At 42.2% G+C, this 23,202-nt stretch overlaps 1 protein-coding gene across 3 annotated transcripts in view; it reads right to left on the bottom strand.

Moving 5' to 3' along the window:
- Chinmo (Chronologically inappropriate morphogenesis) overlaps positions 1 to 22,976 on the bottom strand; it is an 80,322-nt gene extending 57,346 nt beyond the window's left edge. Inside the window, exon 1 of one of the 3 annotated variants that reach the window (XM_076431453.1) lies at positions 22,636 to 22,976. Coding sequence is in view for 2 of the 3 variants with exons in the window: in XM_076431449.1 (XP_076287564.1) it covers positions 12,742 to 12,817 (76 nt within the window). In the remaining variant the exon portion in view is untranslated. Of the gene's footprint in view, positions 1 to 12,741; positions 12,954 to 22,635 lie in introns of those variants that run through there. The other 2 variants (XM_076431449.1, XM_076431451.1) reach the window with 2 other exon arrangements.
- Between the last annotated feature and the right edge of the window lie 226 nt (positions 22,977 to 23,202).

Here is a 23,202-nt window from a genome sequence, read left to right as displayed (position 1 = left end):
GGTGGGAGGAGGCGGAGGAGAGGGAATAAGATTCGACTTTTTCGGGCGAGGGTAGGGCAGAAATTGCTTAAGGCTAGAAGTCTAGTTCGCGTGGTTCTCTGTACCCCCTCCTCCATCTTCTGATCTTCTTGCTACTCTCTATTTCCATCCTCGTCCAATCGCTTTACGGTTATCCTCGCGCCTTCCTCTTCTATCTAACGTTCGACCCCCTTCTTCTCTTGCTCGCTATCTCGAACGCGGTCTCTCTTTCTACCCTCTCCTTGTACCTTCTCCCTCTCGCCCAATCGGTTCTTTCGCGCTCTCGTACCCCCCTCTAACGCTTCTAAGGTATCCCGCATCCCCGCCACTTTCTAATCTAACACGTGCCAGGGCCGAAATGCGGATACGTGGCGCCACTCGGCAAGAACTGTGCGCGACGTGGAAGGGATCTTTGTATTGCACGGTCGCCTTCGTTACCACGGCCCGCGCGCACCCGATTACGTCACTGACGGTCGAAAGTTTAATCGGCCGCGGACTATGCAGGACCGGCGATGCACCGTCAACGGTTTTTCGGGTTCACAGCCGAATCGCTCGAACACGGACTTCTTTGTATTCTGGATTTTTCTGGAATATGGATACATTCGCTGGTCTTTCCGCTAATCGATACTTCGGTTTTCTTGGACTCGCGTGTCCTCTTCGTAGCAATAGAATTTACGCAAACTCGATCAAATTTTGAACACGGCATTGTTTATTTATTCACGAGTGAATAAGGTCAGCTCTATCAGCTCCACTTAACCATTTGCACTCGGAGCTATTTTAACTGGAAAATTAAACATTTCTTCCGACCTAGAATATTTCCATTCTGAATGAATTTTTAAATTTGGTGGATACGAAATTGATATAATACCTCATACAATACTTAAATGCTTGATAATTGATTAGTTGATTGCGGATCTTTATGCATTTATGGTTTATTCTAGATTTTATTCAAGAACTACAAAGATTACTACCACTGAAAATACGTGTATCCACTTTCTTAAAATTTGCCTGCAAAAATTGAAAATCGCATAAACATAAATACCTAATACATATCTAATAATGTAAACAATATTTTAAATAATGGCACAGCAATTTTTAGTGGCGCCTCAGAGTCACCACTCGATTGCTAAGGGTTAAAGGACGCGAAGTCCCGTTCCTCGAGTAAAATACCCCACTCGAAAATCGATATCAAAGAGCATCCCTTTTACATCACGTCAAACACTTTACGAAACCGTCAGTCCGCATTAATACGCCTCGCCAATCCCGGGGCCCGGCTCCCAATGATCCGTTACATCGGAGAAGCTACGACACCACACCGCGTGAACTCAGCACATTCGCCGGTTCACGAAAACGAAGCGCAACGAATTCAATTTCGAAGACACTCTAACAGAAGCGTTGCAACCAGCGGCTGATCCAAAGAATCGACATTGCGCGAGGCTGGGTCCATTCTGACCCGGATCCTGAAACACTGCTGTGACACCTTGTCGCTTAGACTGCGAATTTCATCTTGAATTCGACCCTGATGAAATTTTTAAAATATCTATGATCGATACAGATCTACAAAATGCATTTTTCAAATTGTCAATGTATAGGCTCGAGTAAAAAGTTGTGAACAACTTCAGTATTTTCTCTGTATAATTCCGTTCAATTACAACTTCTTCAAAACTTTTTCACGTCATGTGGCGAACTTCTAACTTTTCAAAAAGAGATCCGGGTTGTATATTCCGATATTTAAAAATGTTATCGTCTTTCTAAGAGTGTCAGAATATTTATGGGAGTCACTGTATAAATGTTTCCTTATAATAGAAAGTGTGCGATTTTAAAAACAACTAACAAGAATTGTGGGGCCGTTTAAATGCAGTGCCCCGTTTGCGAGGCGCTAATGGCGTCACTGGCCCCGAGGACCAATCCAGAGCGCTGCCAGAGCAAAAAGCGCTCGTAAAAATCGGCATTCATTTTTGCCTATCGGTTGTCGGAATCAATCCGGCAAGATAAAACAAATTTTCCTGCGGAAGAGTGACTCTCTATAGCGAGTCGTCGATGGAATTGCAGTTGGCATTGGTCGTCGCGGGGCAAGAACACGAGGAGCGTGCGTTCGAGTCGAGGTCACAGAGGCGAATTTACGAGCGACTGAGTGAATCGGGACGAAATGAACGGCTCGCGTCATTCCCCGTTCCGACAATGAGCGGTCCGATGTTTGAAGCAAGCTGCGTGGAAACCGCTGTGCCACAGTTCGCCACCGCCTTTCAATGCCGCTTAATACGAGCTTTACTCGGTATTATGGCAACGCATCGATCGGAGTTGTGCCTTCGTGGAAATGCTGCCGCGGAATAGAACTGTAATGTTACTCGGGGCGAGGAGCTGAAACTGCCACAATCAGAGGTCCTCGAGTCCGAAGAGTTAGACCGTCTTATTCAGATCGTCGCGGAAGATCTGCACCGCAGCGACAGCTATAACCTTCTGCTACCGACATTTTGTTTTTTACAACTTGAATGACGAATGGTGAATGATGAGAAGACAGTAGGTTTTATGCATTTTCGACACAAACGAGTAGGTGTAATTTAAAACAGTAATATCATTAGAAGAATTTTATAATACTTTTATATTGTTTTCAACTTATTGAACATATTAAGAAAGGAAGTAATTGTCTATTTCACTCCAGATTGTTGCAATTCAGCTAGAAAATTTTTATTTTGCACACAGATTCACTGTCTAGTGATCAATGATGAATTTAAAAATTGCTTACCGATTGGATTGGGTCTTCAGATGAAGATAGCAAGATTTTACGAGAATTGCGAGGATTAGCTGTTAAATTGGATGAATTAAATGTTATACAGTAAACCCATAACAAGACGAGGGTTACCCTCTCTGCCAGTACCGCACAATCCACGACAGAGAGGGAACGCATCACGTGACCAGCCGCGTAGAAGGTCGTGGTAGAAGGGGAAGGTAGAGTGTGGACACAAGTCTCGAGACTCTGCCTATAACGCGGAGCAAAGATTGCAATTTTATTCGTATCAAATTTAATTTTGTCTGGTTTGTACTAATTCTGAGTGCCTAATAACACGGTACGAATTAATCATGTTATAGCAGGGTTGACTAGGAATGTCAGAAAGACTGGGGTCCGCAAGGAACACCTTCAAAGGTAGGATTCAGAAAATTACTAAATTTATTTTCAGCGAAAATCGACGAAGAAGAAATAACTTTTTGAAGAAACATTGGACTATGGAGAATGTTAGGTTTGTTTCCCAGGTAGAAGGTTAGTGGACCCCGCTCCAGTAACAAATAAATTGTTGCATTGGCGCACTATGCTCCCAATTTCAGAACCTAGACGAAAGGAACTTTCCACTGTCTGCCACTTAATTTAGCATCGCTACTACCGCGTGTACTAGAATTGCTATCCAATGTGTTTTTACAGAAGAATCGCGTGTCAACTGTTCTATGTACATACAAGTTGTATCTAACAGATACTATCGATAGTCTTAGATAAAAGTGAAGACTACGAGTTGAACAATGGTTTTGATCGTGAGCGGTGTAGCATGTTTGTGTAAAATTTGGGGCGGGTGTATCTTCCGGATAATGTGTTCGGGCTCTGTCGTCGGCGGAATTTATGATCCCTACGGTCTGCGGTATCAGTCACAATCACACCGATATGTACGTCCCTGGTCCGCCAAAATTTAGTGTGCACTCCCTGCTCCGGCATTGCGTGCGTGCAAGAAGCGTCGAGCCTCGCGAGGGACGGAAGAGAAAAGGGGAAAGAGCGTAGGAGTCGAGGGGAGCATAACGAGAGAGAAAGAGAAAAAGAGAGAAGCTCGAAAATAACAGAGTTAGACGTAACACTAAAGAGTAATGAAAGGAAGGGGTATACGAGCACGGGTGGGGGAAGAGCGAGAGAGAAGCTAGATGGAAATTCGGGCGCTCGAGGCAACGCTGCGTGACGCTCAGCGATGGGTCTCGCTCCAGTCAGTTTTCGAACTATTAGTTCATCGAAAGAAAATCGTCGAGTCACATAGCAAATCTGAACATTTAGCAAGGGATCACTGGCGACGTAGAGAGCGGTAAGTAGAAAAAGATTGGACTAGACGAGAGCGATGCATTTCACTGCAGCAAGTAGAAACGGTAAACAATCGACAGACACGTCGGCAGGGACATTGTCATTTTCTTTGACCGCTTGTCGTGTGATAGAACTAATCAATAACTCACGAAAAATGGTGTTACAAAATATTAATCGCTGAACCTAAGGTTGAAGGTAACTGGCATGCCACTAATTTAATTTTAGCAATTAATCCTGATGGAGTTTCGGGATAAAAACATATTCGCGCACTCTCCTTTGGGCTAACGACTAGCTGTATACCAAATTTTAGCTTTCTACGTCTTCTGTGTTTTGAGACTTTTTTACCGTTACAGAGGAGGGAGGGGAACTTAAATGACACTAATTTAATTTTAACACTTGATCCTAAAGGATTTTTGGGATCGTAACATATTCGTGCACCCTTTTTGGCTAACGTCTACGTGTGTACCAAATTTCAGCTTTCTATGTCTTCTGTGTTTCAAGCTTTTCTAAAAATCAAACAATACAACACAATACAATGTAGAAACAAGGCAATCTGTGCATCTGAACCCTTGTATCGTATTGTAAACTGATTGGAAAGCAGAAACACATGTCTCTCTTAACTTATGAACGGCAATAAATAATTTATTGCGAACAGGAAGTCGTTTCAATGGATCACTATGAAAATTGTGATCCGTCCTAGTGTGAACGACTTCTGATCGATTGGATCGGTTTCGGGCGCGACTCTAGTCCATCGCTAGCGGGCTGCCACCGCGAGTGAAGGAAAGCGAAAGGGAAGGTTGGGAGGCAGGGAGGCGGGAGAGAGAGATAGAAGCAATTGCGGCAGCGTAGCAAGGGGAGGAGGGATATTGCGTGTCGGAGGCGGGAGAGGGGGGACTCGCGGGAGGATCGAGGAGGCTCAAGGTCGCTGCGGGGCCGCACGCGCGCCCCTGGCCACGCATACACGCACCGGGCAGCGTAACCCGCACGCAAACGCAAAACGCACACGCTTGCGCGCTGCGCTGCAATACGACCGGGCCAGGCGTGTGCGCAGGGGATGTCTGCCTTTTCTGTCAGCCAAAGTGTGAGTGCGCGCCGGTGATATCGGCGCTGATTTCACGCGTGCGCTCGCGAGCACACCGCTACTACGCGTGGGTGCCCCTTGTGCATGGGTTTGTACTCGTGTGCGTGAAAGCCTGTGCGTGTGTCTCTCGGCCACCGTAATTCGCCGGTTCTCCTATGGCGACGCGTATTATGTCACCAGGTCCGGCCTGCGGAGAAAACACGCTGCGTTGTATGGATTTTTTAGGAACCGCGGTAGAAAGGCGCCACTATAGGGCACGCTGTTGGGTCGACCAGGCTCGGCATAAGTGTAACTAGAAGTGTAGCTAACTGATGAATATGCCGGTTTGATAGGACACTTGTTATGCGATCATTGTTTACCGGAAAGTAACCCATTAACCACTGGAGCATCGATCCGATCCGTCCATTCAGGAAAACCATCGCAGTTTCGTTTCTGCCAAGTATGTCTCCAGGGGTAGTTAACCCTTACGTGCACGTCCGAAATGTAATAGTTTAAATTTGGATTGACGTATTTATACATTTCATATCCATCACCGCGGAATTCGTAAATGGATCTATCGGAATTCAGATTTAGACCTAATCTTTGAGATCGACGTTGATCTTATTAAATCTAATTCTGAGAGCTGGGCAGAACTGGGTACTAGAAAAGTAAAATTTAACTGGAATATTCGTAATATACATTTAATATCCATCTCTATGGAATTAGTAAATGAATCACATATTTTTAAACCTACTCTCTCTCTTCTTCGAGATCAATTTTGATCTTATTAAACCTAATAGTAAGAGCTGACTGAACTGGCTACTAAAAAGTTAGGATATTTAGATGCAACATTTGTTATTCCGGGTCCCAAGCAACCCCAGGGACAACCTCTTTAGTACGATCGTCGACTTCAATCTTTAAGCCACCAAACGAATTTCTGTATTAATTATAAGAAATCCAAAAAACATCTTCGTAAAATATAAGTCCTGGCAAGAAAGCTCGGACACGTGTCAGCTTATTTTGTCTCTAGAGTCACCAGAAAATGTTTCATTAAACTCGGCGATCCCAGAGGTGTGACCTCTCCTTGTAAGACAATATTCTCCCTCTTCAGCGTCTATCTAGCAGAGGCCTCAGCATTTCATGTTGCAAAGCAAACGTGCAAGCCCGAGATGGAGGCTATCCATAGCGTGCAGTGAGAACGATTTGTTCCATTTAATCTTGACGCTGATAAAGTGCATCTTTATGTCGTTAACAGTAACGCGTAGATGCTCGAGAAGAATGAACCGCACGTTGTTGCAGTCAAGCACGTGCGATGCTCGAACGCGTGTCGTAACTCGCTAGCAAGACAGTGACAGTCCTCGCTGTTTGTTCGTCAAATGGTACAGCGATTTCAGAAGTAACGAAAACGTGGACAATAAGTTGCTGCACCCCCTGACTGTCCTCTTGTAGACTTGCTAGCAACCGGGTAACTAAATTTTCGTAAAAATGGCGATTGGAACAGGCGAGTCTCGTGATACCAAACGATGCACCGAATGGTTTAATTAATTAATAAATTCGATACCAAGTGAAACTGTTTCATTTTGTCTGCCCCAAAAGGTAACTTTGTAGAAGTAGGAAAGAAGACGAACAAGACATTTCGAGAAAGTTTTCGAACGATTTATGGTTCCAGTAATGTTGAAGAAAATGCACAGCCATATTTTCACCGACTAACGATCGACGGCAGTGGTCAACGGAGTGGGTTATCAAAGCTGTGCCACGCTCTCGTACCTATTCAGCCCACCGAGCGGGGGCCTTAATTGAATCGGCGAAATAATTCAGTTACCAGCTACACAGCGTAATGCACTAATGCAGTTTTCTGCCCGAGAGAGAAAAACAACGGCAACTCCTGTCCCAGAATATTTGCCGGAAACCCGTTTCCGTTCTATCGTAATTAACGCGTACATTTTTCCTCCGGCGAATACAATCTTCTTGCGGCCGGCTGCGCCCGAGTACCACTTTACAATTTTACGAACTTCTTTTTCTCCGTTTAAGCAGGCGTTCTGGTTTCCCATTTTCAAAAAATGAATTTCGCGTTGCGTGAATACGTGTGCGAAACGAATCGTTTGAATTCGCAAAACTAACGTAGTTATATGCATTCGTAAAATGCAACTCGAAATATCTATTTTTTCCTATGTGGACGCTTAGAGCTCAAATGAAGGTTAACTTTGTGTTTCTAAATGGAATCTCATTAGTTTAGATGATATTTTAATTTTATTTCACTATTCGAAAACTGAATAAGAAAGTAGAATCTTCAGGCTTTAAAGTGAGTCCAAGTTTGTGATTATATGCACTCCGCGACAAAACGATAAGACACCTCTAGATTTCTAATGTTTCTCAACACCAATGATGTGTACAAAGATTTTGTATTATAGATCTGTATGTAGAGTATTCTCTGTTTAGTAACATACGAACTGCTATTATTTACGTTGTGTCTTAGGAGTTATATCAGTTTACATGAAAAACCGGAGCGGCATAAGTTGCCGTCAGTGGCGCTCACCACTAGCGCGGTCTCGGCATAAATTGGCCAACTCATGTCGGGCGAAAATATTTTGCTTTGTGGTCCGAAAGAAACGTCAAAGTTGCAAACTTCAAAGAGTGATTTCTCAAGATAAAAACCTGCTCTATCAAGTGGTATAGTTCAACCTCAAAAATTGGTGCAAAGTGGTGTCTCCCCGTCTTTAATGATTGTTTAAACATGTTTAAACATTCATAATGTATTAATATTGGATATCACTGTATTCGGGAAAGTCGACAGAATCTTTTGCTGCAAAGAACAAAATTCAATATCTTTTATAATAACATCACAATATTTGTTTAAAGTTGAGAAATACGTTTTTTTTTTAAAGTCATGTTTCTCAGAAACTGTGCGTCTAGGAGAAAAATTAAGGGCAGATTCGGAACAGTAATTGTGGAACAAATTTCACTATTCTCCTTCACCATGTCTTATCGTTTTGACGCACCGGTTTTTCATATAAACTGATATAACTCCTAAGACACAATATAAATAATAGCAGTTACTTCGTACGTTACTAAACAGAGGATACTCCATACAGATCTGTATACAAAATCTTTGTACACATCATTGGTATTGAGAAACATTAGAAATCTGGAGGTGTCTTATCGTTTTGTCGCGGAGTGTACGATTGTTTTCCGCGAAATGAAATTTTCAAATACTTCTTTGGATCCGCTGTATCATTCCACCGAGTCATCGGTTCCGTAAGAGGCAGTATGATATTGAGAATATAGGGGAAATTATTGCCGAAAGAGAGTCGGGTGTTTACCATTCCGTCAGATATAGTCCCCTATCGAAATCCGAGGAGGCCTGCAACGTTGCGTTAGAAGGCAACGGCGCGGTATAGCATGAAGGGTGATAATGTTGTGGAAAATACGTTCTACGAAGGACCTGCCCCTGAAGTATAGTCAATACTGCAGCCAACGATGCCTACCGCAGCACTGTTTCCCCTTATCCGCCGAATTCTCCCCCACAGCTTCCGCCCCTGAATGAAAGAGAAAGCGAGAAAGAGGGAAAGACGAGATTTGCGTGAATCCCGAATCCCGACAATAATTGCCGAAGGGTAGAGAAAATGCAGAGAAAGGGTTCCACTGATGAAAATTTCGAACTGAAAGTGCAGACGCTGCGGTCCCCGCTCTGAAAGAATGGCAAATATCTTTCTACCACCCAGAGACAATTCCGGTAGTCCAATGGATCACTCCACCTTTAAATAGCAATAATACAACCCGATGTGCAAACAATCTAAATCTCGACGACTGATCGCTCGGCAAACAGCACTTTTTTCTTTTGACATTGTACCTTTAATACTTTTGATAAAAACGGACATCGTAGTTATTATAAGGGAATTTTTAAAAGTTACGGTATAAGAGTTATAATACAATGAATTAACAAACGTTGATTATAACTATTATGAATGACTGAAATGATTCTAGCTACTAGTGATCATTAAAAATTACCAGAATTTTTTTGGTTATATCAGCAACCATTATCAACAACCGAAATTTTTTTGGTTACTGCATAATGTGTCTGTTATCTAATTTTTAAAGCGAAAGAGCGATTGATTAAATCAATTTAGATACTGCTTCTTATAAATAAAAATTAAATAATGTTCGTTGGTAAGCGCATCACTTGAGAACGGCTGGACCGATTTGGCTAATTTAAAAAAAAAAGATGCTCATAATAGTCCGAATAAGGTTTTCAGGGAAAGAAAAATTGGTAATGTGTTGCCCGGAAAATTGGAAAATTCGGGAAAAAATGAAAGTTTTCTATGGGATTTTTGTATGAACTCAAGACCATAACTCACGATTCGAACGATGGATATGCGTAATTCTTCTTTTGTTTTGTTCATTATAGTCCTGGAAAAGTTTTAACGAAAAAAAATTCAAGACACTTACAAAGGAAAGTCGGAAAATTCGGACAAACTGCAAAAATCATAATTTTTAAAACGGTACAAGTAGCAGATTGACATGTTTGGCTGCGCATTATTGATTCCCAATGAGATCGTCGTCGCACACAGCGTCGATTTTTTATTAGAGAATCACGCGGCAGCCTAAATTAAAATAAAATTACATTTGTTTTTACTTTTGTGTTGTTTCGCGATCTGCACAACAAAAATGTAGTTATTTTATTTACCTGCCCGCAGGGCCTGGTTGCGCGGGCGTGCCGTGGGCACGACAAGAGCAGCTAGTGAATAATAATTTCTTTATCTCTTTTAAGAGAATCCATTAAATGGAAGTAGATTCTCTTTCCGCTGATGAAGAATTCTAGTGAGTGTATAATGCAGTTGCAAATTACAAAGAAAAGCTTATTAGCATCAAATTGATGATGTACTGGAAAAGAGTGTATAGCATTTGCCACGCAAGTTAACGTGAAAAGAGAATTTTCTGCCCTTAGATTAATATTGAAAGACAAGAAATTAATTGATGGATTTTAAATTTGGAAGTATTTAAATGAAATATTTGTGGGACCTCTGCATAAAAAATCTGTGATGGGCTGTTTCGAGCCGTTTCGGTGGTTCTAGTGTTAATTTCGCAGATTCTAATTGGCGAGCTTGAATCGTTCGAGTCTCGAGTTCAAAAGAATTTCACGAACACTCGACCCCTAAGGTCGTTAAATTGAATGAGACGAAAGGGTTGCGCGAACCATGCTCGGGACACGTGTCGATCTGGTGGATTTTAGGACGCGTCGCGTTGCCGCTCCACGAACGCGTGAAGCGCGAGAATCGGTGCCACGAGGACGCGGGAAACGGTGACGAAATCGAACACGGAGACATTATGCTCGTGGCGATGATACGACCGACCAAGGAATCGACGAGACGGGGGAGGATTTCACGATTCGCGCGGGAATCGAACGAGTAAACAACAAGCACTATAGCCCGCGGCGACGCCCGCGCCCGGTCCAGCTGGGGGAGGCTCGATTCGATTCCGACAGCCCCGAAAATTTCACAACTTAACCCAATTTTCACTAAATTCATTTTTGAGACTCTAAGCGCTTCGCTAAACAAAGCGTGTAGATCATTATGTTTAGCGAGTATTTTCTCGTACGTCTTGATTGAAGTTGATCATATACTAAAGATTGCTTTGAAATTGGAGTTATTGGGCTGTGGATTTTCCGCATTTAGAGAGTAAACATGTGAATTATAAATATTAGAAGAATTCAAGAATGTTATTTTCGACTTGTTGAAATTATTGAAAGAAGAAACACATTCTCATTCAGCTTTCGTTTAGAACATTCCGTTCAGGAAATTCTGACATAAAAATCCGCAGGCTGGTTGCAATATTTCACTCTGGAAAAATTCATTCTCAAGGGAAAGCCTGCAGGAAATCTTTGTATACTGGAATGATGAGCAGTCTCCGGTCTCTATGTGAAATAAAAATTGTTCACATCAATTGCAAGAAGTTGGAACTATAAGTAAAAGTTTCTCTGCTTCTTAAACCTTTAGAGGGCGGGTATTGTAATGGGCAAGAAACTTAATGGTGTCTGTAATTTTTTTATCTCTTCGTTTATCTGATTCGTTCGTATACGACATTGTTGACCTTCAAGATCACACAAGGTCAGAAATGGGAGGGTCCTTCAAGGAGCCAATTCTTTCGAATTGCACTTTCCATGTTTGCCATAAATGTATCAAATCCGCCGAGGAATTTTATCGTATTTTTTATCAGAGGGGTCTGAAGCCCGAAAAACCGTGACAACCAAATGTAGCTGCCGTCAGGTACCGTTACGGGTACTGCACACGCATGTAATATGCGAACGCGTGCACGTAGCACGTGCATGCGCTGCATAAGATTAAAAACAAACGAGAAGTGTACACGCATTGTAAATGTACATAACGGTGAGTCGACACTCGGGCAGATACGTGTGCCCGCGTAAATATTAATTTAGTGAAATGGACGGCTAATTAGGGAACACCGAAATTAGCAGATATGTAGTAGGACATTCCAATTTCCGGTTTTGGTAGCCTCTTTCAACCCCTTCCCGTACTTAGAAACATAAACTCTAACGACAGTACACTATTGTCTTGTTCTGTCTACTATATCTTCCAGCTAATTACACAGGACTATGACGAAAACTATAACGAAAAGTTCTACCTCACCCCACACCATAAAATCGTGAAAATGTAAACCGGAAAACAAGTTGCACTGTTCACGAGACTCCCGCCGAAATCCCGACTTCGGGAAAGTGCAGTTAGCCCTCATAGAGCACGGTTTCGATATAAAGGTGCAAAAATTGCGACAGTTCTATGACGGAATATTTTTGGGAATTTCCAAATAGCACGATCTATGACCTTTCGACTACCTTCGTACAACATGAATGTTTTCATCACACTGTTTCGTTGACATGAAGAGAGAGTTCACCTTCCAAGCATGATAATACTGATTCTGTGCGTCGCTGATTTCCCCGGAAACCAATACAGCAGTATTAACCCTCATCCGTCCCTCGAGTCAATTTGACACAGTTTTCCCGAAATAAATTATACTGTTCTGTTATTTGTAGGCAAATTTGCCCGAGACTGTATGATTTTATTTCTATTTAATGCGAAACACGTAACCGAAAAACCTAAGATGCAAATGTTAACTAAACTAACTGTTTACCTTGTTATTGGTTATTGGATCGATCCATTTTGAAATATAAAAACAATCGGTTCGACGTAGAACGAGTTGCCCGAGAGGGTAGAGAGCAGAGCGAAAGCGAGCAAACATTACGCAACTGCGTAACCTATCCCCGTATCACAGGCCAACCATCAGGGCTCACTGGCGGCCGACCAAAAAATAGTTCATCCCCTAGCTGGGTTCCGAGCATCCCTTAGAGATCGGTTCGAATCGCGTGTCCGTGGACTGTACAATCTCCCGAAGAAGGTCAATCGTGAGAAATCCTGACCGGCGCGGCGCACTGATCATTGACACTTCGATCCCCCATGCAAACCCGCCAACAACAGATCGATCGATCATCGGTCATCGCACACAAACGACATCCACGACATCCACCATTTGAATCATGGTGATTCTTAAGAAGAGAAAATCTCGCGATACAGAATAAACAGGTGAGAACACGGTGTACCTGGCGGATGAAGCCACCATGGATTGACCAGGGATGGTTGTTGGTTGCCGTGGCCCTCGCCGACAGGGGCGTACATCCTCCTCCGACTACGTCACGCCCGTCACTGCCGCCCCGTGCGGCTGCACCCCCGACTGCCTTCAACCCATAACCCACCGCTCCTCCCGGGATTCCTGTCACTTCCCCTTCCTCCACGTACGCAAGAGGGTTGCAAGGTTACCGTCGAATCCCCTCCCCACCCCTCGACCGTTCCGGTAACAGAGCAAAACCACCCCCGCCACCTCAGCCACCATCCGCCCCCGCCACGGCCACCTCTAGCGCGTTCAAGGTGGAGGAACAGCCGCCTCCACCGTCGAGCACAACGCACAACCACCACCCCCAAAGCTCGGTTTTCCTACGCAGCCAGCCGGCCAGCCGTAGCCATCACTTTCGCTGGAAAGTCCTCCGGCCGTTACGAGGGCGGCCTCGACCAGGGCTGACGTTGCAAAGGACGAGCTCGATGAACTTTTTCCTCTCCTCTTCCTCTTTTTTTTTCTCCTCTCCTCTCCTCTCCTCTCCATCCTCTTCTTTTTACCCATCCTACCCCACTCACCCTGCCGGGCCCTTTTTTTGGCTTTTTGCGTGTACCTTCTCTTCTGCAAGCGCACCGCCAGCCATCGCGCCCGCTCTCACCGACACAGGCTCTCTCTCTGCTCTTTCTCTGAATCGATAAGATAATTTGACTAGCGCGCCGCACTGCCCGACGAAAAAGAGGATGGGACGCGGAACGACGAGCACAGGATCGACGAAATACACACCGTTGCTATGCAATCGGCGACGAGCCTTTTGTTCGACGGATCCCCGGCACCGACAGCGAAATTTCGCTTTCGGTCGATGGATCGAAGCCGTAATTTCCCTGCTTCCCGCCGCACAATGCAGCGGCTTTATCCAAAAACCGGTGAAACATCCGTGGAAACGAAACTACACGAATCTGCTCAAAGCGTACCGCTGTTACAACTTTATTTGACCAACACGATTTTTTTGATAATTTTCGGCTAATGGAGGCTTACTGAAGTCTGGGTATGATTTTTTGGAAAGTTGTAAAATTGCATTAAGTTTAAAAAGAAAATTATTCTTTCAAAAAATTTGTTTGCACTGAAAGACTCGCCATTCGAAGACGCACGAATTGGATTTTGAAATTTTCGTCTAGCCCTAGCAGTTCGGAGATGTTCAATAAAATAGATCTCTTCCAACCCCTACTTTGAGGGCGTTCTTTACAGTTACAGTGAGTACGACGTCTTTAACCCCAAAAATTTATATTTTCTGTATGACTACATTTATTTTAATGCTTAAATATTGATTACAAACGAATCAGATTTGATTTTATCTAAAAAGAAACTTTGTTCAAATCTTCATCGCGGAGTCTACATCATCTTCATCAAGGGGTTAATGCGAACGTCGGCAGCTAAAGAAACAATACGTGTCAAATATATTTTTGAGTTCTACACGATGAAGACATTTCGAACGAGCTCCGTACTGGAAGCAATGGCTGAATGGACGCTTCGAGTGGGAAAGGTGTTCGAAATCTGCTTAGCGCGTTTAATGTATGCCGATGTCGCCGAGATACGTTCGCAGCTATTTTTCAGCCGTTCACCGTTGGACACCGTTGCACGGGATGCGTGCTCGGACCATGATCTGGTAGTCAGATTAAGCAGGTGACACCATGCATTTGGTTCACGGCTGGACAGGCTCTCGCGTAAACATATTAATAACGGGACGCGGTTGTTACTCGCCGGGCTATTGTGCCTGCGATAAGAAATAGTAAATGAAAAATTTCCTGCCGGCATGATACCTCGAGTGGCGTACTAGCTAACTCATTTGCATAACCGTCTTCTTTTACAAGCATTACAATATGAACGCATAGTCCTCGGAGGGTTTAAACCCCTAAGAGAGAGCTCAAAGAGACTTGTAACTTTTCGAAGTTACCTCGACAATGGAAAACAAAGTGACGAACTGGCAAGCTCGGTATAGAAAAACGTTATAAGTGTATGTACAGGGTGAGAATTATTATCTAAAATAGCTCGGCACCGTTTCAAGGGGTCGAATGAGTACAGTATTAATTTTTTGTATCTAATTTCTTCTAAGATTTCTTTTTTTTATCTACAATATGGTGATTTTGCAATATTTTTTTCAACTTTTTGAACTGTATCTGTAATGAAACCGTTTCTAATTTTAATCGATCGAGAAAAATTGGCTTTTACTTTTTTCTAAATTTTCCCGTTGTCGGCAAACGAGTTCTTCCAACATGCCGGAAAACCTCAACCGATGCGGTCGAATGAAAAAAGGAAACTATGCGATTTTCAAATGTGATCGAATACTTTCTGCCAGGGGTTGTAATAATAAAATTTCGCGAACGGTTAGAACGAATGTCGAACGCGCGCCACGGCTACCCTTTTCACATAACTGGGATCGCTTGATAATTAAGGCAATGCCGGGCATCCCGGTATTCCGATAGCCCCGGCCCCGGAAAAATTCGTTGGGCGAAGCCGCAGGGTGCATCGTCGGTGGTACGAATCCGATATAAAATTTCACGGGGACAGTGTAAAGCCTCGTACGGGGAATTCCTCGCGCGCTAGGTACGTTCCTGAAGGTAGCAGAACCCGCGGCTGGAGGGGAGAACAACCTTGCAAGCTCTCACACCCCTCGGTATGCGTAGCTGCGTCGGTGGTGGTAGGGTCTGAAATTTTGGAGGTTGGCAGAATCGGGTGAACACGGAGGGGATCGAAGGGCGAAAAGCGAGAGGGAAACCAAACGGGGAGTACGCGGGGGAGGGAGAGATGTCCTTGGGGGGCGGTGGGATGAAAGGGGGCGGTCTGAAGGGAGCCAGGCAACCTGCACCCGGCAACAGCCCCCGACCTCGGAAGAACTAATCATTAACCTCCTTTCACCCTCCCAAACACCGCTCTAACTCGACCACCTTCGCTTCACTTTCACCTGTGCCTCCTCTTCCCTCCCTTTCTCTGCCCTCCACCTACACACGATGACTCCCCTACTACGGGTCGCCCACGCTTTACGCGGTTACGATAACCCGACCCACCCCCGCTTTCGTCGCTTTTTCACGGTGCTCGATCCGATTTCGTTAGTGTACGCCCACACTCTCTTGACCACGCTCGCAAATGCATATATATATATTCTCCTAGCTCTATTCTCTCTGGTCTATCATGCGGTGCACCTTGCTTTCTTCGAAAAGCGTTTCTTCTAGCTACAGTACTATGCAAAAGTCCGCAATGTCAAAGAGTGACCCAAAAATGAAGCTATGTATTAGGTTTGAGGGGAAGTTCTGTCGTATTTTAAATTAGCAGGTAATTTTGCTTGTAAATTCAAAAACACATGTCGCCAGTGAATCATTGGGAAACCCAACAAGTTGTTACAAATAGTGGAAATTGTATCATTGAGTAATATTAAACATATATTTTTATTTTTCATCCCTTGTTCCCATTCGCTGTAATAATATTTGAAATTCATTTGTTTCTATCACACAATGAACACACACAACTATTTTACACAGGAAGAAGATTCAGATAGAAGAATAATTAAAAATACACGACACGTGTTAGTTTCTAAATTACGAGTAGATGTGATCGACAAATAGTCAGAACAAAATCAACGCGACATTATGCCACTAACTACAATTGCCTAGCTTCATCCACGAGCCATGGTGCTATGGTGTTCGGCTAGCAAGCTACGTTTCAACACACAGTCTCTTTTAAATCGTTCTACTATAATGCAGAGACGTGCTTCTGAACCACTTAGCAAATTTAATTCAGGGCGTCGTTTTCAATTGACGGTGGCTCGAGACTAGACTGCACTTGAAAAATCTTGAAATCTCGAAGACGAGCTACGTTTTCACATTTGTATCTCTTGAGAACATCGGAGCCACATTCAAAACGAGAAATAATAGCGAAGTCGTTATTATTGTTGCATCTTCGAGAAGTCCTGTTTTGATTCTGGCTAGTCGTCCTACCACTTTAGACACGACCAGAATTTATTACTTCCTTCTTATTGAAGGAAAAGAAATGGATGCACGATCGAAACTACTTTCAAACTAGTTTCGACTAGGAGTTTTCGTCCCAGGAATTCACGGAGGGTTGAAGAGCCGTAACCAACCCTGTTGCTGGCTTCCATATGTATAGCCACGTTAAAGGTTGCACCCTGTGCAACCCTCCAAAACTTGAAGGCTGTGGCGTAGAAATAAATGCAAGCAGATAGATCAATAATCGGCGCACACGCATTATTATGTCCTTTCTTTCGACGTTGCAATACGACAGCGATACGTCAAATCAGGGAAACGATACGTCAGATCTCTATTTATTTAGTAACATAATTTAATTTCTACTGTAATCCTTAGACTGCGGAATTTTATGCAAAATAAAAGAGAAAGAGAGAGTCCAGAGCATTAATTGCAGAGCAATAATTGAAGGAACCGTTCTACAATTCTTTTCATATTTCTCCTGTTTACAATTATTCTCCTTTTTATCATAAATGCGTAAAATTCGCGGTGATTATTATGTAAAAGAAGATTTTTAAACTCTCTTTTGGTACAACAAATCGTATTAATAGTTCTATCCCATTGATAAATATTAAAGATCGAATAAAAAGCGAAATAAGTAAATAAACGTTGCAAACTGCAACATAGCATTTCAGAATGAAGCAAGCTGAAGATTTCGAAGAAGGCAAAATAGTCCGTAGGTAAAAAAGAAAAACACAAGGTAGCGGACCATAAACGCGTGTTAGTCGAAGAATTATAGTGAATAGCAGGCGGGGATCGGGCAAAAGGGGAAAAAAACGACGCCAGGATCATTAAGCGGCCATTCCCTTAAATAATTCAATGGTCAGACGAGAGACCGATTGCCGCTCGAACAGATATTCCTGCGTGCAATCAATGAAACCTGGTATTTGAGCGTGTACACACCGAGTTATTCTGTTTCGTTCGAATACGAGGCAAGTTTATCTGTTGTTGAATCTTGATTTACACGTTGAGTTTCGAGTTGACAGGATCTACGCGATAGGGGTTGGTAAGTAAAACGCTGCGAAAATTCGTTGGACAAAATCGTTACCGACAGAAATTGAATTGGAGAAGAACCTCACTTCTACAAACCCATTAATGCTGCATATATGAGCAGCAGACTAGGACAATATTGAAATGAATTAGTTGAAAAATAGTCGTTACAAATATTTGTCTTATTTGATCATTTAAATTCCGATTGAAGTTCAAATAATTTTTCATTCGATCAAATCGTTCCTACCCTCCAACATCTGCATCGAATAATATGCAGTGAAGGGTGTCGATATGAACTGGACTGAAACCTGAGAATCCGGTTAGCTGATCAAATTTTGGAGAACAATTTCACAATTATCTGAAATCCTACCGTAGAACTCTGTTATCAGAACGACCCCGACGTGTTCGGATGGTTCATCGCGAAAAGGCGATCCGAGAAGGGACAACTATGATCCGCGAAGAGGAAAGAGAGGAACGGTAACTCGTATTGCACAGGAATAAAATTTCCCAAGAGGCAGTTCGACTGCACCTTAAACGGAATAATGAATCGTCGAAGAAGGGATGCTCGCGAGAAGGGAGGAAGCGAAAAAGTGAGAAAGAGAGAAGAAGAGAAAGAGAAAGATGGTGAAAGGGAAAAGGGAAAGAGAGAGAGGAATGAGAGGAGGATATCGGCCGTGGGCACGCTCATGCGAAGGTCGAGTCGGTGGCTGAAGGGTGCCCGGGGCAGCCGAAATGGGGGACAAGCGGGGCAAGATGCAACGCACATCTATTGATTCTCCTTCAGCGCGAAGGCCCGTGTGTCCCACTCACTTTCGGAAGCGCCACGCACTCGCGCTTTCCCCGACGTTGCCGTCCTATACCCACGCTACTGGAAATATTAGGTTGTTGCTCGTGGAACACGCGTTCCGAAACACTAATTTTCATCTTGACACAACTATCATCCGAACTAGCCGAATCAATATCAGCCGAACTATCATCCCCCAAGAATCCCACAAAAGTAATTTAATCAGACTCATCAAAATTGCAGAGCTGAAGCTTATCACGGGGCGTAGACGCGTAGAGTACAATACAATTTAAAACATTTAGCCGTGAAATTCAAGGACAATTTTTTCTTTAATATAGTGAAAATAACGTTTTAACCCCTTGCCGCGTAACATTTTCCTTACAGTTACAGAAATTGTATTTTATTTAAAAAGAAAAGTGTAGCATTCATATATGCTAGACTTTGTTAAAATCTTCATCACGAGTCCGACTCGTTAAAATACAAGGGATTAATATTCTTGAAATGACCATTCTTAAAATGACGAGGGCACGACTTAATAAAAAATAATTGCAAAACCGTATAATAGTATAAAGAACCCAACTACAAACACCCAAAAACCGCAGTACCGATCAACTCAAATAAACGAATTTCGATAATTTTGCAATATTTTCATTCTTATTGCAGTCACATATTATTTAAATCAACTAATAAGCAGACGAAATAGACAATATTAATAGTAAATTATTTTTTGATATTCTACGGATCTGGATTTATTGTAAAGTTCCGGACAAAGCAGACTTGTTCGGAACGGAGGAGATTCTGGAAATTCGTAGAACGTGTTTCGCAATTAACGAATAATAATAGCAATCATTAGAACGATTTTAGTCGGAATAGCATGAAGGACGGTCGTGGACACGTGGCCTAATCATGTGCTCTCGCACACGCACACCACCGACCGAGTGCGTCCCGTGAATGCAGGCCACGGAACGGCCTCTCTTTTCTCCGTCTCTCTCTCTCTCTCCATCGGGAAGATGAAGATGAAGAGAAAAGAAGAGAGATGAGGGGGAACTGGATTTTGCAACCTCCCTTCCGTGCATTCCTACTGTGAATTTCCTTAGCCGGCTGCATAAAGAATTAGAACGCCGGTACACGCGCGCAATAGCTACCCATAGGCGTATACAAAGAATGAACCGAAAAAAAGGAAAAGAAACGGGGACGTGTGTATACAGGAGTGATGAGAGGGGGGAGGAAGCTCGCGCGTTCAAAAGCCTTTGCACTTGCAACTTCGCTCGTACATTTGAAATTCTATGGGACAGCCATCGGCTTGGCAAACAGTAAACCAGATCGCGAACAGATATTCATTATTTTGAATAACAAAGTGTACGGAAACAAAAGGAAAAAGAAAAGGAAACACACTTTGTCGCCTCCGTTCGAATGCTGCCGGCAGGGTAATTAACTCGCGCGCAACCGAACTGACGCGACGACGCGGGAAAAACGAACTTTCTGCAGTCATTAACCGGCTACATTAACTAGCCGAAAAAGAGAAATTTTCGTTTGGCGGTACAGCAGAAATGAGATATTCCCCCAAGACATTATAAAATCATAAATTGTCGAGATAGTTATTGGATTGCAATAATTTAATGTGCAGATTGTTCGAAAACATCGTAGTGACATTAGTTGTAACTAGACTACTAGACAAACATAGAGTAGATCAAGCATAAAAGGTATTAGCTCTCTGCATAATATGCTTCACGAAATATTGTATTAACAATAACTTCGGATCTTTATGCATTCATTGGAAAATTGAACAGACGAAATGCAAAATTGTAGGAAATTTTTGCAAATTCAAGATATCAATATATGAGATTTCTCATCTATTAAAATTATTAAGGGAGGAAATCGCATTCAATTTGGTTTCCATTTCTTGCAATCGACGCAGACAATTTTTATTTTGCATAAAGATCCGCTATTTATAATATACAACTACATATCACTGAATTACGTATTTTTTGAAACAACATTTCTCAAAATTTTCGATCGGGGCGAACCCTCTGCACACACTTCGGAACACGTACAGTGACTCCCATTAATATTCGAACACTCTCAAAAATCCCACAAAGATAAGAGTTTAAGGGTTGCGAGGGAGAGATTATTTTCAAGGACATGGCAAATTTCGAGTCGGAAGACGAGACACTCAATCCAAAAATAAACAAAAATAATACGCAGAATAAATGGTAAAAAATCATTTTTTTCAACTGAAATAATTTGTAGTAGATGCTCTTAAATTTCCACTATAGACACCTAAAAACTCATTTTCGTCGGTTTATTAGTTCAGACATTATAATTTAATGGAAAAAGGTTGACGATTTATTTCGTACGTCTGTAAAATTTCTTTCGGAAAATTATTGACTCGACTGCCGGTTCTTGAAAATAACTTCATTCTCCAAATCATTAATATTATAATACAGTGATCTGTAGACAGCGGATTTTTATGCAAAATAAACATTTTCTACCCGAATTGCAACAAACTAGAGTGAACATTTATTTTCCTTCTTAATATGTTCAATTGGTTTTGCACTCGCGATTCACCCGTTTGCAAATCAATAAAGTATTTTTAATTAAGAATTTACTGCAAAGATGTACATCAAATACTTATTTATAAGTAATTAATAATTCATTAACTTTGTAATGTATGAAAACTGTGTGTAGCCATTTTCTAATTAATAAATTTAAAAAATGAGTACATATATGTATTTATTAAAGCGTATTGAGTATTGATTCTTATATTTCCCTTGCAGTAATGACACGGTTCATAAATACAAACGTATAAATAAATAAATAATTAATTTCAAATATTCTTAATGGGTGAAATTGAATAGAAAAGGTTGAATTTAATTTGCAAAACGGTGAATTTGAAGTGCATAAAACCTACATATAACGGTATTTTAAAATTCTTCTGTTTTTACTGTTTTAAAAATTACGCCTACTCAGTTTTATAATAAACACATAAAATCCACTGTCTAATGATCTGTGATCTTACCAAATGTATGATCTGCACCAGTTTGATCTCCGATTTCGATTCTCGTTACGCAAACGAATCGATTCACTCGTCCTAACCAGTGCTCAAATGGATGCCAGTACGTACTAAACCGTAACGACGGAATCCCGTAGCGTCGACTTCCGATATGCAAGGCTGTCCTTAGCACAGTGCTCGCTCCGCACAATTACGATGTCGCCTTTGTTTACATAAACCGAAAGGCACCCAAGTATTGTCACAAAAACTGCGTGCCCCTGCCTCGGGCATCCGTTAGCAGGATGCAAAGTGTGATTCGAATGTACAGAAGTCATCGCGACGCGGAACGTGCAGAAACACAACATACATATACTGTTAAGGTTACAAAAACAATTTCCCCGAAGTTGCTAAGGATTACTCGCTCACTATGTAAACACTTTACGACGCTCTTGCGATTCTACGCGCACGGTAAGTGTGTACAAACGAAATCCATTAAATACCACTACAGAATAAAATTCAACAATTTCTTTGCATTTTTCTAATGAACCGGCGACAATATGCGGCAATACTTTTGTTCCTAACTGTACGTGCATTGATGTATGTATGCAGATTGTTCGAAAACATCGCAGTGACATTAGTTGTAACTAGACTACGGATTTTATGCATTTACGACAAACATAGAGTAGATCAAGCATAAAAGAATGTAAACATGTCGATATATCGTTTTTAATTGAAGGAAACAACTCTCTATATGATTTGTATTCCTTGCAATTGGCACAGAAAATTGTTTAGTTTCCAACTGAATATGTAGCAACAAGCCTGAGTGAGATAGAAATGTACTTTCTCTCTTAATATGTTCAATGGTTTGAAAATAATATAACAGTATTTTTAAATTCATAAATGCATAATGAATGAATGGAAATGAAAGAAAAGTTATTAGAGAATCTCTATTCGTACTTCCGGGTTCCGGTATGACAATTTCATCTGAATAGTACATCTAGTAATGTGCATGTTTTCATATCGTTTAGAAGAAATGCAAGTAGAAAGAAAAATGCAAGTATAATGAAGTGTAATGAAACTTACGAAAATCGGTCTTCTTCGGAATCCGCCTGTTCTGTTTCGTATTAATTCGTTCGTAATACGTTGAGTGTCACCTCAATTTTCACCGGTAGTGTTACTCGATTCTAACCCTTTCGCGCGTGCCGCTGAACACCGGTACCACGCGCTGCGGAAATTCATTTTGGATGATACATTTGTTGTTGTTCTTGTCGGGAATGTCAGATGTACAGTGTCACTCGTCGTAGGGTCAGAAGTTTTCGCATCATCGTATTGCGACGGCGGTAAAATGATAACGATGTTTCGAAAGATAACCGATTTTCACGAAAAACTCAACTACTCCGTCCGTACGCTGCCAGCAGCGAAGGCGACTGAAAACAGAGAGTCAGCCGTCGGTCTCACGAACGCCCTTGTCACGCGGCGAAAACGAAAATTTGATTCAGGAATACTAACGCCACCTGGCGGAACCAGGAACATTCTTCTCGCCAACGCGATCTTTTTAACCGACAGTGCACTCTTGTTCAAACGATAAATTCTGTAAAGTGGTATGCAATCACCAATATGCAAGTGGTAGCAAATCCCGCCTTTTAGAGT

The sequence above is a fragment of the Lasioglossum baleicum genome, chromosome 10 (genome assembly GCF_051020765.1).
Source record: "Lasioglossum baleicum chromosome 10, iyLasBale1, whole genome shotgun sequence".
In the NCBI taxonomy this organism is placed as follows: Eukaryota; Metazoa; Arthropoda; class Insecta; order Hymenoptera; family Halictidae; genus Lasioglossum; species Lasioglossum baleicum.
The sequence above is the reverse complement of the archived record's forward strand: the minus strand, read 5'-3'. Positions and strand labels throughout refer to the sequence as shown.